General features: G+C 42.6%; 1 protein-coding gene across 5 annotated transcripts in view; it reads right to left on the bottom strand.

The window, feature by feature from the left end:
* Shroom2 (shroom family member 2) overlaps positions 1–12,845 on the bottom strand; it is a 161,280-nt gene that overhangs the window by 41,001 nt on the left and 107,434 nt on the right. For 3 of the 5 annotated variants that reach the window (NM_001290684.1, NM_172441.3, XM_006528683.4), the window contains exons 4-5: positions 8,755–11,209; positions 6,915–7,015 (exon numbers count right to left, since the gene is read on the bottom strand). In NM_001290684.1, coding sequence (NP_001277613.1) covers positions 6,915–7,015; positions 8,755–11,209 — 2,556 coding nt within the window. Of the gene's footprint in view, positions 1–6,914; positions 7,016–7,220; positions 7,386–8,754; positions 11,210–12,845 lie in introns of those variants that run through there. The other 2 variants (NM_001359158.1, NM_001359161.1) reach the window with 1 other exon arrangement.

Consider the following 12,845-nt stretch of genomic DNA (forward strand, 5'->3'; position numbering starts at 1 on the left):
GAGAAGTGATGGTTACTTTAGAAGGTAGTCCCTTGCTGGAAGAAGAAACCACCTAGGGTGGGCCTTGATGATGTACAATGTGCAGCTTTTACTCCCACATCCTATTCTCCCTCCTCCTCCTCACTCTGTTGTCCTTATTTAGATAAAGATGTGGTCAGTCAGCTCCATGGCCCTGCCATAAAACCATACGTTTCCAGACATTCAGGTCTCGGTCTCTCTCTCTCTCTCTCTCTCTTTCTCTCTCTCTGACCATAAGCCAAAGCTAACTCTTTCTTTTCTAAGTTTCTGTTGGTCATGATGTTGTATTACAGCAACAGAAAACTAATAGCTGGGCAGTGGTGGCACATGCCTTTAATCCTAGAACTTGGGAGGCAGAGGCAGGTGGATTTCTCAGTTTGAGGCCAGCCTGGTCTACAGAAACTCTGTTTAAAAAAAAAAAGAAAAAAAAAAGAGTTCCAATTCCTGTAGCTGCTTATTAGATAGCTTAACCTCAACAGGCCTTTGCTTTCCTAAGGAGCGTTATAGTTCCATAGTTCTAATATACAAGAGCTAACATACAGAGAAAGTAGCAAAGGGAAAAGTCAGTCAAGCTTTCTTGCCTATACTCATAAGAGGCTGCCTGCTTCTAGAACCTACTTTTTAGTACTCTGAAAACTAAATGTCTACAAGGGCATTTCTAGCTTGGGTTAATTGAGGTGAGAAGATCCACCCTATGTATGGGCAATACCATCCCATGGGCAGAATAAAAGGAGAAAGTAAGCTAAGCAGCAGCATTCATTTCTCCTGATTCCTGATTAAGGATGCAAATTGAAGCTGCCTCACACTCCTGCTGTCATGAGTTTCCTACCATTGAGAATAATACCCTCCAACTATGAACCAAAATACACCCTCCCTTAAGCTACTTTTTCAAGTATTTTGTCCCAACAATGATAAGAGAAACTAATAATAGACATGAAAACAAAGTCTGTCCCTGTGTGGTGGCACACATCTTTAATCTCAGGTGGTTCTCTATGAATTTGAGTCCAGCCTGGTCTACAGAGTAAGCTCCAGGACAGCCAGGGCTACATGGAGGGACCGAAAAACCAACCAACCAACCAACCAACCAACCAACCAACCAACTAGTCTTATGCCTCTGTCTTTTTCTGGCAGTTACTGTTTTTCATTTTTGGGATGATGGTCTTATGTTTGCATATACAGAAAGAGTGCTTCAGTTCAGAATTCTGCCTGGTCTTATGAAATGGAAGCTCTGCTTCCTCATCCCTGTCCACCCTCCCCTATCCCTCTACATCCAAGCTTAAGTTTCACCTTTTTAGCCTGACCCATCCAGCACTGGATGCATAATTACCTAGCACAGTCCTTTAGAAAAGGCAGGCTGCAATTGCCAGACAGCTAATTGAGGGCCAGAGACAATAAACATCTGCCCTAGAGCCATGAACACAGGGTAGAGCTCTCCCATAATCAATCTCTGTTACTTCCAAAATCCACTTGGCAGAAGCTGGTTTTCTAAAGAGGAAATTGGTCTTCACATAATTTCTACACACCAAGTTCTCTCTCAAGAGCAAACAACATAAAGTGAGTTTGCTTTGTTGGTTAATGCATTTTATATTACAGCAAAATGTCTCTAAAGAATTTTCCCTCGCATGAATTCAGTTTTGTTCCTCTATAGGAGTAAGTTCTTTCCTTCTCCCCCATCCCAATAAAATACAATCTTGAAGTCAATGACAAATCAGCTGTGGTGGTCACCCCCAGATCTCATCTCAGCCCAATTTTGTAGCACATTCCAGGAGAAGCTCATATGTAAGGAGCAAAACCCAAATGTAGTATGTTAATTTTCTTATAGAGGTTAAAATATGATTGTAGAAAACAAGTCAGTTTAATGATTTCTTCTGAGATGCTTATGTCTTAACTCTGGAACAAGTGCAGATAGTAAAGCCCATTTCACTTACTAATATTTAACTAAACGTTAGTAATATTTAGTAAAATTTCAATACAGAGCATGTACTACCATGGAATGCTGATCAAGGACTCAAGGAAGATTGAACAGCAAGCCATCTACTCATCTACTCACCTATTCTTCCTTCTGTCTGCTCATTCACTGTTTAGTATCCCCTACCCATGCCTTCAACAACCCCTCATTTATCAATCCAAACAACCATTTACCTAACTGAGGGATAATGAGTTAGACAAACTCTTTGGTAGGCCATCAGAGAGATGCCCTGGCTACTTCCTAAAACTGGTGAGCTTCTAAGATGTCTGGTTTCCTCCTCACCCTCCAAACCTGAGTCAAAAGCCTGACCTTCAAGACCTTGTGGGCTTTCTTCCTTCCAGTAGGGTGGCTGCTGATGGACTGATTCAACAAGTTCACAGCAGCATCAGGACATTCTACATAACAATTGGGCCAATTAACTATCCTGTTTTCAAACCTTAAATCATTCAGGAAAACTCTTCAGAGACTTTAAAAATCCCCAGCTCTTTTGTGAACAGACTGGATTTTTAGCTTCCTGATTCCTCTCCTCCCCCGGGCTTTAGAAAGGGTCATTTTTCTCTGTGCGTCTGTTGCATAAACATGTTTTCTCATCCCCAATAAATAAATGCCTTTCAACTGCTGATTCTGTTTGTGTTCGTTTGTTGCTACCTGTCATGCTCACGATTGTTCTTGCATTTTACGTCTTTGACTGGCAGGGAAAATGAATCTAATTGAAGAGCCCTAGACTATATTCATAACGACATATCCATCCATAATCAACTCATTCATCCTATCTATCTGCCTATTCATCTATTCAGGCGTCCAACCATTCATCCATCTACCTACCCTTCTCTGTATCCATCTACCCAAGGACTGGTTTATCTGTCTGTTCCCTCACCCATCTATCAATTCACCAGTGTATTCATTCACCAACCATTTATTTGGCACCTAATCTATATAGAAACTATGTCTGACAAACAGTGAAAAATTAAAATCCTGTTCTTCCAAATTGCCTATCAGAAATGAGGAGGGAGAGTCCAGAGAACAGGACAATGGGGTGAAAATATATTCATGACATCATTCTCTCCCCACTATCCCAATCGGCAGAAGACATCATTGTTCACAATATAATGGGCATCTACTTTGAGGGTATAAGGAAAAACTAATTTTTATGTTACAAAAAGTAATACATGAACAAAATGAAAGTAACTCAGTATGGCAATTGCTTTTTGCAAAAAGGGTATGCTCTGCCCCAGGATAAAGCTAGTGGAATAGCAGCAGCACACATCACCTAGATGGTTTCAGTCTTTTCTCCCTAAGGTACGGGAGTCGGGTTGCCTGTTCCTTATTGGCTGGGTTTAACCTTAGTGTCTACTAATGACTGGCTAATTTAGAAAGCCGTGGCATGAAATGGAAAAATAGAAAGGGTAGAATTTAAGCATTTTAGGAATTCCAGAAAGCCAATTACACCTGGTCAAACAAAATTTTCTACCAAAGGACTGAGAAAAGGGGTTCTGGTCGAGGAAAGGACAGAAAAGGAAGGAGCCATCATGTTCTTAACCTGATGTTAAGAAGAAAAATGTCTTACAAAGCCGAACTCTGAAAGCAGAATGACAGAACAGAGTTGGGAGCTATCCAATAAGGCTGCAGTATACAGGGTTCCGAAGGCCCCGACTACCATCTTGCTGCCCCATTAGCCACATATAAGACAGAAGCTCCTTTATTACTCTCCATTGTAAGTGCTTTCCCTTCACGTGTGAGTGTGAGAAAGCTTGCAGAAGAACAGAACTCACTAGCATAAAGGTGTATGGAAAAAGCAGGGGCATCTCTCCTACTGTAAGGAACTGAATTGAGACCTCTCCCAAATTAATGTGTTGAAGTCCTATATCTTCAGTATCTCAGAGTATAACTATGTAAGCAAACAAGACATTTAAAGTGGTGATTAAGGAGAAATGAGGTCGCTAGGGTGGCTCAAAACTAATCTGTTTGGTGTCCTTGTAAGAACTAGAGATTAGGAACAGAGAGACCCACAATGTAAACAAATGAGGACATAGCAAGTAGATGGAGTCTACATGAAAGACAATCAGAGGACAACAGAGGAGCTGGTTGCTCCTTTCACTATATGTATTCCAAGGATGGAACTCAAGTCCACAGGCTTGGTGGCAGGGTCCTTTACTAGGTGAACCATCTCACTAGCCCCTGTGAGAACATATTTTTCTTTTTTTAACGATAGATAGGCCTTTAGAAGTCACATACTGAACATTTAAGTGACTCCCAAGTCAGTGATTGAATGCATTTGCAAGAAACAGACCCTGCTGGTTGTAATAAGCTTGAATATTCAGTCTGAAATCCCTGAGAGCAGTGAAAATCACTAGGAAAATATCCCCAGAACAGGGAAGACAGTCAGAACAAGTGAGGTGGGCTGCTCAAGACCGAGTGTGATGTAGGGGAGAAAAATGCCACTGGATCTACCATTTTGTGATCGGCCTTCCCGGCTACCCAGTGCTTTGTTTTCCCCTTAACCTCCACTGATTTCTGATGTTTCATGTAACTTTTTGTTTGTCTGTTTGTTTATACTAGAGAAGGTCTTGCTCTACAGCCTATAGTTGATCTTGAACTTATGAGCTCCATCCTCAGCCTGAGTGCTGGGATTACAGGCATATGCTGAATGGGCAGCTCCCCCAACCACCAAAAACATGTACAATTATGTACTTTCTGTTTAGCTATAAATACTTGTAATTTTTTTCCTTGCTATACAGTAATGTCCTACAGGATCTTATACACATGTACAAAAAAGATGTTACTAGCTGCATGTAATACCTCATCCCTGAAACCCCAGCAAGTTCTAAGATAGGAAGATCAGCATGAATTTGGTGATGACAACATGTGCTACACTATGCAGGGAGTTTCTGGGTGTGAAGTGACATTGTATCTCAAAAATTAAGAAAATTTTAAATTAAAAAAATTATTTCTACTTGATTTGGATGAATAACCAGTAAACAGAAAATGTCTATTTCAACGTTTTTGTGTTGTCTAAACAAAACACAACAAAACCACTTATTTCCAAGCATCAACTAGCAGATCAATAATGAATTTCTTATAGAGACATGTTTATGTTTATTTAAACCTGTGCAGGGACACTAGGTATCTTTACATCTCTGCATTATAAACTTTTACTTTTATTATTCTTTTTTTTAAGTTCATTGATATTTTGCCTGCGTGTGTTTCTATATGAGGGCATCAGAAGACAGTTGTGAGCTGCCATATGGGTGCTAGGATCTGAACCTGGTTCCAATGAGTCACCTCTGTAAGACCCTTATTTTTATTATTCTTTAATGTCTCAAGCATATTATTTCTTGCTGACCCTCCAGAAATGTATAAATAATCTCTGGAAAAAACTGAAAATGAATTTTTAACATTCCTATTACATTTCATTGGCTTGCCACTCTTACACACACACACACACACAAACAGAGGTGGAAGAGGGAGATAGGGAAGGAGAGGGAGGGAGGGAGGAAGGGAGGGGAGGAGGGAGGGAGAGAGAGAGAGGGAGAGAGAGGGAGAGAGGGAGAGGGAGAAAGAGATCACGAGATCGCAATTCTGAAAACGGCTAAGTTTGTAACTCAAAAGCAGATTGCTACTGGAACTAATTTCTTCAGAGTAGTTAAGCAGTCAGCTGAGAGGCACAGCCATGATAAATAAAGCAGAGGGCCCCTCCTCCCTTCCTCGTATCCCTGTAAGCTCTGACAGTGCCACTGACATACATAATCACATGTGCACACACACCACATGCACATTATAGCTGTCCATGGTGACATTCTCTATACATAGCCGTGTGCTGCACCCCACTACCCTGCACAGCTGGTGCTCAGCACGTGACTGACTCAGAATCCAGGAATAAAGCTCTAATTGTCCTCCTCAGACACTGCTAAATTCTGTAGGCGGATTATTCAGCAGCCTTTCTTACCCATGGGTGCATCGGTTTAGCTGTGCAGACTGTTAAGTAATGGCAGGCATTTCTGAGGGAGGCACACAGAGTATCAATCTGGTCACCTCAGAGTCACATAAACATGTGACACTTTTGAATAGGGCTAACAACAGTTAGTGGGAAACATGTGAAATAAGACCCCAACATAAAGCTCTTGAGAGCATTCATGTAAATTGGTTATTTCTGCAATGGAACCTTGAGCTTTGAAGTCAGTGTTTCATTTGCATATCACATCAGCCACATAGGATGTACAAGGCATTAGAAAAACTATCACTCAAGAAGATTGTGGTGCATGCTGATTTCCATCCTTCCACCAGCCCTTGTAACACAGGGTTATATTACATCTGCAAATATACACTCTTCACTTTCGCCCCTTCCACAGAAAGGGCAAGATCACAATGTGTACACATCTAATCAAATTTATCCTACGCAGAGCTCAATAGCTATCCACTCCAACAATCTGGAATTGATTGTTTCAGGCCACACTGTAACAACATGGATCTTGCCTCTCTCTGGAGAGTCAATTGACTTCTATTTTAAAGCTCAGGTTAACTCATTAAATAAGCCCAATTTAGAAAACTTGGCCAAAATCCTTTGTGACAATTCTGAGACCATGGCCTACAAACACAGCTGTGTGCCAGACAGTAAAAGTATCCCTTCAGTTAAGTACTTTGTTCAAGGATTTTAAACTGGACATTTATTTTGTCCCCATAAAGCACTTCACTAAAGAAAATTACAACAGCCATTTTTAGAACACTAAAGGCTATTACTGCCCTGCTTCTCTGGGCAGGGCTGCAGAACCCACAGGTTTTCTCTCCTCCAAACTTTAAGATCTCAGTGATGGAAATCATACTCAATTAGCAAAACCCAGACTTATTCTGTTAACCTAGCATTCACCTTCCATAAAGTTGTTCACCCTTAAAACAACTTTCAGCAATCCCAAATCCACCATTTACCTACCTTGGAGCAGAGCATCCCTCCTCAGCTTGTAGTGTACAGAGAATTGCTTCTTTGTGGTCACCAGAGTCCTCTGCCTGCCTGTTTGGTTCAACAGGCACTTCCTGTGAAGAACAACACTGTAAGACACGGAGTCATCAAACTGCCTGCATGCCTAAGACAGCTGTTATTATGAAACCCTTCATTTGTGGGTTCACTTTGTGTGCCTGTCTCACAATGCCTGTGGTTAGACCCGTTGTTTCAGACTTGAGACCTGGTCACAGGACATGGCTGTTCATTTCTGCAAGGCACCTTATTGAGACCACTGACCTAGGACCCCTGCATCCACTTCGGTTCTAAGCAGGAAACAGAACTCCTATGTGAGAGCTGTTACCATGTGACACAATTGGCTAAAAGAAACACAATAAAAGACAGCTGGTCACAAGTCATTACTGTGAAACCTCACAGTCTAGGACTTGTGGGGGCTGGGCTCCTAATCCTAACTGAGAAGGCACAGAGTTCTCGGAGATCATACTGAACTGTGGATAAATCAGAGTTCTAGAAACAGCAGAAACAAGCTTTCCCTAGCTCTGCATGGAGTTTCAGTACCAAATGCCAAAGCCAACAGACAACTATCCTTTCATGTACAACATGATGGGTATCTTCTAAGAAAGTTACTACTCCTCCTTTTATAAGAAAATGAGACTGTTAATACTATATTGTTACATTTCTCCCCACAGGTCAGATACATAGAAAAAACACAGAGAGAAACAGAGGAAGAAGAGAAGCACAGGAGAAGTGACTGACTTTGAACACTAAAATACTGATAAGAATATATAGTTTTCTAAAAAGCCCAAAGTTAACTCAAACATCAAACTTAAAACAGTGCAAGAGGGCCTGGTATGTGGGCATAGTTCAAGTAAGATGATATAGCCTAATAATCATGAAGCCCTAGGTTCTACTCCCAGTACTATGAGGGGAGAAACAGTGGATTAGATTAATGCATCACTAAATGCATTTTACCAGAGCAAAATTCTATAATCTTAAGTACTCAAAAGGCTGAGAAAAGAGGACCACAAGTTCAAGATTTGTCTGAACTGCAAAATGATCCTGTCTCAAAAAGAAAAGTAAAGGAAAAAGACAACTGTGGTTATAGATCCATAGTAGACTGATTGTCTAGAAAGTATAAATTTCAACCCTAGGAACTGAGTGGCGGGTATAAATACAATAAATACTAGATAGTAAATGACATCAATTTTATTATTTTTAACCCCACCCCACCCCATATCAATATTTAAAAGTAGATGGGTGGGGTTTGCTAGAAAAATGGTTCAGCAGAATCCTTGCTGCTCTTGGAGAGGACTGGAGTTCAGTTCTTAGCACCCACATTAGGCAGCTTAAAATTTCCTGTAACTCCAGCTCTAAGGAATCCATCTGATATCCATGACACTAGCACACATGTGGCATACAAGCATACATATACATGAAAATAAAATCTTTAAAGAAATGGCTAGTATATGTTTACACAAATCACCCATTTTCATGTCACTAGATAAAGTGACTGCTTCCTATAGTCTCCCAGCACCTAGAGTTATTTGCTGAACATGAGACTAGATACAAACTAATTAGGTACAAAGATGATGAAGTATAAGTTAGGGAAGAGAGAGCTGGAAATAAAGAGATGTTTCTGCACAAATATGGCACTTAAAATGATAGTGCTGGATGCCATTTCATCCCCTCATCTTTCAAACTAGAAATGATACTCTCGCATCTTAGTGAGCCATCATATATGTTGTATATGCCCTAAGAATCTTAAAGTGGTGCTCAGTGCAAGCTAAGTAGTGGCTTATTATACACTGCATACCTGTGAGTAGTGATCTGTGGACGGTGATGAACGAGACCGCTCATGAATGTACTGTGGCCTCTGCTGCTGATCTAGACCAGCATCCAGAATATCATCTGCTGAATGGTATCGTCCAGAACTCCTGGCTTCCAGAGGTTTCTTCTGTTCCTTCCAAGATGCTTGATATTCTGCGAAGGTTCCAAGCCTTCTGGGTGGGTTCAATTTCTCTGAGGCCTTTTCTACTTTTCTATCACTGAGGATCTCTCCGCAGGAGGTGGCCAGTGACCTCTTCTGGAACCAGGGCTCTGTACTCTCACATTCATGGTGCCCTGTCTGTGGCCTCTCAGCCTTCTCTCTAGGGAGCCCACAGTGAACTTGCCTATGGCCTGCCTTCTGGAGAAGAGATTTGCTTGTTTCCTCAAAAAACTTCCACCTGTCAGCAAATGTACCCACTGTATCCTCAGGTGTCCTGACAGTAGGATGAGGACGGTGGTCCCCTGAGAGCCCCACTTCATTTATTTTCTCTGGCTCAGAATAGGACTTTAGTTTCTGCTCTGCTGTGAACCGTTTCCGGCCTCCAATTCGAAGAACGTGGGGTACACCAACTCCAGAAGAGGGTGCCTTGGCCAGACCTGTCTCACAGAAGCGTGGGGCAGAGTCTGGCTCCCCAGGGAAAGAAGATAAAGAAGATGAGGCACTGTGGTCAAAAGTCCTGTGTTCTGATGGTCCTGAATACTGATCTGCTGGGGTGGGATCTAAATCTCGGCGTTGGAAAGAGGTGGCCTTCAGAACACGTGTCTGGGCCTCCTTCAGGTGCTCTTTATAGGTGCTGGGGAAGGAACCTTCTGGGACAGCCCCCACATCAGCTCTCCAGTCTCCAGCACAATCTTCAGCTTCACTGTCTCCAGCTAGTGTCACTGTACTTTTGCTCTTCTGCAGCTTTGCTCTACGCATTTGGATCTCATTCCTCAGTGTTGTGGCAAAACGGTCACTCCTCCGTGTGGGTTTACCCACCTGGGCATCAAACAGTGGTGGCTTATCATTTCCACAATCCTTGCTGTTCCCGGGTCTCCATGTACCATCTTGGGTCAGAGAATGCAGCATGGGTGTCCTCTGACGAGAAATTCTCCCACTCTCTCCATCCACTAATTTGAAGTCATTGCTAGGACACTGCAGACCAGTTCTCACAGTGCGGCTGGCTCTAGGAGGCTCTTGGATTCCAGAGCAGCAGCCTTCAATCCCTGCATTTAGCTGGTGATACCCCTCTTTTTCATGAGAGGCCGGAGTCTCCTCATGCTGCTGTAGGTAGGTCCTCTGTCCTACTGGGCGTAAGAGAGGATATTCAAGGTCCACAGGAGTTGTATCTGAATGCCAATAGTCACCTCGGGGTATCACAACCTGGGCACTCCCCTGTACAGGCTGCCTGAGGGACCCAGGAAAATAGTGGCTCCGCCCTCTGTCATCTAGCTTCTGGTGAGCAGAACCAGGCCACCTCACCTGAGTAGGGTTGTCATCCTGAGATGGTTCAGGAGGCTCTTGCAGACCGCCACCAGGAGTTATATGAAGCAGTTCCCTTGGTGATGAGGGGGCCCTTGGGCTCTCGTCACTGCACTGCTGTTGGTGCTGGCTCCCGTGGTAAGACTTCAGAAAGTGCACATCGGAGAACTGGAGCCTGCCCGGAGGCCCTGAGGGCCTACCTGCTCTATCATCAGAGCATAGCCAACGGCAATCCAGGTGGCCTTCTGACTGGTAACCCACATTTCCTATTTCTTTTCCACTGCTTAGGTGTGTGAGCTTCCACTGACGATCTGTAGTTTCCATTCTATGGTCCCCCCGGGGTTGCACATGGGGCAGGGTGATAAAGTGCTGCATACTGGCCAAGTCTGAGAATGGAGGGCCCCGGGCTTTTTCATGGCCCCTGGCTGCCACAGAAAAGCTATCACTGCGCAAAGGAAGTCCAAGAGGTGGGGGAGAAGGGGCTTTTTTCTTGTCAGGAACATACCACACAGGCCCAAAATTGGATCTCCCATGAGTGGCTATTTTGGGTTCAACATTATCCTCCGGCCTTGGACTTTTACTACTGTTACCAGGAACCCTAGGTATGAAACATGATGGCCTGTCCTGCAGTCCCTGAGGATCACCTGTAGACTGGCTTTGTCGGCTGCTGCCTGGTCTGGAGGCCTCCCAAAGGCCAACTTTATAGAGAATGTTCTCAGTGGAAGAGGCATCAGCCTTGGGCAAGGTGTGGTCAGGGGTGCTGGAGCATGTGGAAAAGGAGCCGTAAGCTGAGTCTCGCTTGCTGTGGCCTCCCAGGTGGTCAATGCTGCTATTGGACTTGGCAGATGAGAGGTGTCCAGATGGGTAGAGTTGGGAGCTGTGGTCGAGGCTGTCTATGCTGCCCATGGAGCTGAAGTGGTCAGAAGTGCGCTGTAGGCTTGTATGCTCCCATGAGCCAGATAAATCATGAGAGGAAGAACTACAAGGAGAAAAAGCACAAAGAAAGGTTTGCAAAGAGCAAGGTCTGAAGATAATAGCATTGTGAGTACAGCTGGTCCTCTTCTGAGGAGGAGGACACTTAACAGTAACTGACTGGGAACTGGGAGAAGAGGGCATTTCTGAGGGCACACTAAAAAGGCTGTCAAACTACTGAGTGACTTTTAAAAATCCTTTTCAATGCTACCACATTTTCTTAAACTAATGCCCACAGTGATGCAGGCAGTGCCTGAAATAACATTTCCACGGTCCTTCATTGGTTAAGAGCAGAGACTGGAAAATGACAGCTCATAAACTAAGAATGGTTCTTACAGTTATTTTTTATTATGTGTGCATATATACATGATGTGTGTGCATGCAAGCATGTGTCATGGCACATGTGTAGAATGTCAGAGAACAATGTTTATGGACTTGTTTCTTTCCTTCTGCCTTTCTCTGGATTCTAGGAATTGAGCTCAAGTCACCTTGCACTGCAGGCACTTTTACCCACTGAGCCATCTCATGAAATAATTTAAACAGAAATAACACCTGATAATGTTGACACAATTAAAACTCTTCCAACTTAGCTGGGCATGATAGCACATACCTTTAATCTCAACATGTGGCAGAGGTAGGAGGATGTGAGGTTGAGGCCAGCCTAGTCTCATGAGCAAGTTTCAGGACAGCCGGGACTGTGTAGTGAGACCCTATCTTGAAAAACAAAAACAACCACAAAATCTAACTTAAAAATCCAGGGCTAGAAGGATTCAGTACAGAATTCTATCAAAACTTCAAAGAAGAAACATCAATATTCCTCAAATTGTTCCATAGCAAAGATATTCTCAAATTATTTTTATGAAGCCAGTATTACCCTGATACTAAAACTGGACAAAGACTCAACAAAAGAAGAAAATTATTTCTGCAGGAACATGATGGAAAAGTTCAATAAAAATACTTACAAACCAAATTAAAAAAAAAACCTAACAATAAAAAGATTATCTACCATGACCATGTCACCTTCATCCCAAAGATGCAGGGATGGTTCAACATGCATAATTTATTAAACATAATCCACTACATAGACCGACTCAAAAATAGAGACCACATGACATCTCTCTCTCTCATTAGATGCAGAGATCTTTGACAAAATTCAACATTCATTCTTGACAAAAGTCTTGGAGAGTCTGGGAACACAGGGGATATATAATAAAGGCAAGCCCATAGCCAACATCTTCCCAAACAGAGAAAAACTCAGGAATAAGACAGGGCATCTACTTTGCCCTACTCTGTCCAGTCTAGCACTTAAAGCCTTAGCTAGAAGGAGATATAAGGGATACAAATAAGAAAGGAAGAAGTCAAAGTAACCTTATGTGCAGATGACTTTATACATAAAGACCCTAAAGACTCCACAAAAACTCCTATAGTTGATATGTGCTTTACTAAGTATCAAAATATAAAATTAACATATAAAAATCAATAGCCTTCCCATATACAAACAGCTAACATGTACTAAGAAATTGGAGAAATAATTCCATTTATAACAGTATTCAAAACAAAGCAAAACAAAACAAAACAAACAAACAAACAAAAAAACCTTAAATGGGGAGCTGAAGCTGTTCCACAGCCCGCTGTGTACAGGT

Source organism: Mus musculus, chromosome X, assembly GCF_000001635.26.
Source record: "Mus musculus strain C57BL/6J chromosome X, GRCm38.p6 C57BL/6J".
NCBI lineage: Eukaryota > Metazoa > Chordata > Mammalia > Rodentia > Muridae > Mus > Mus musculus.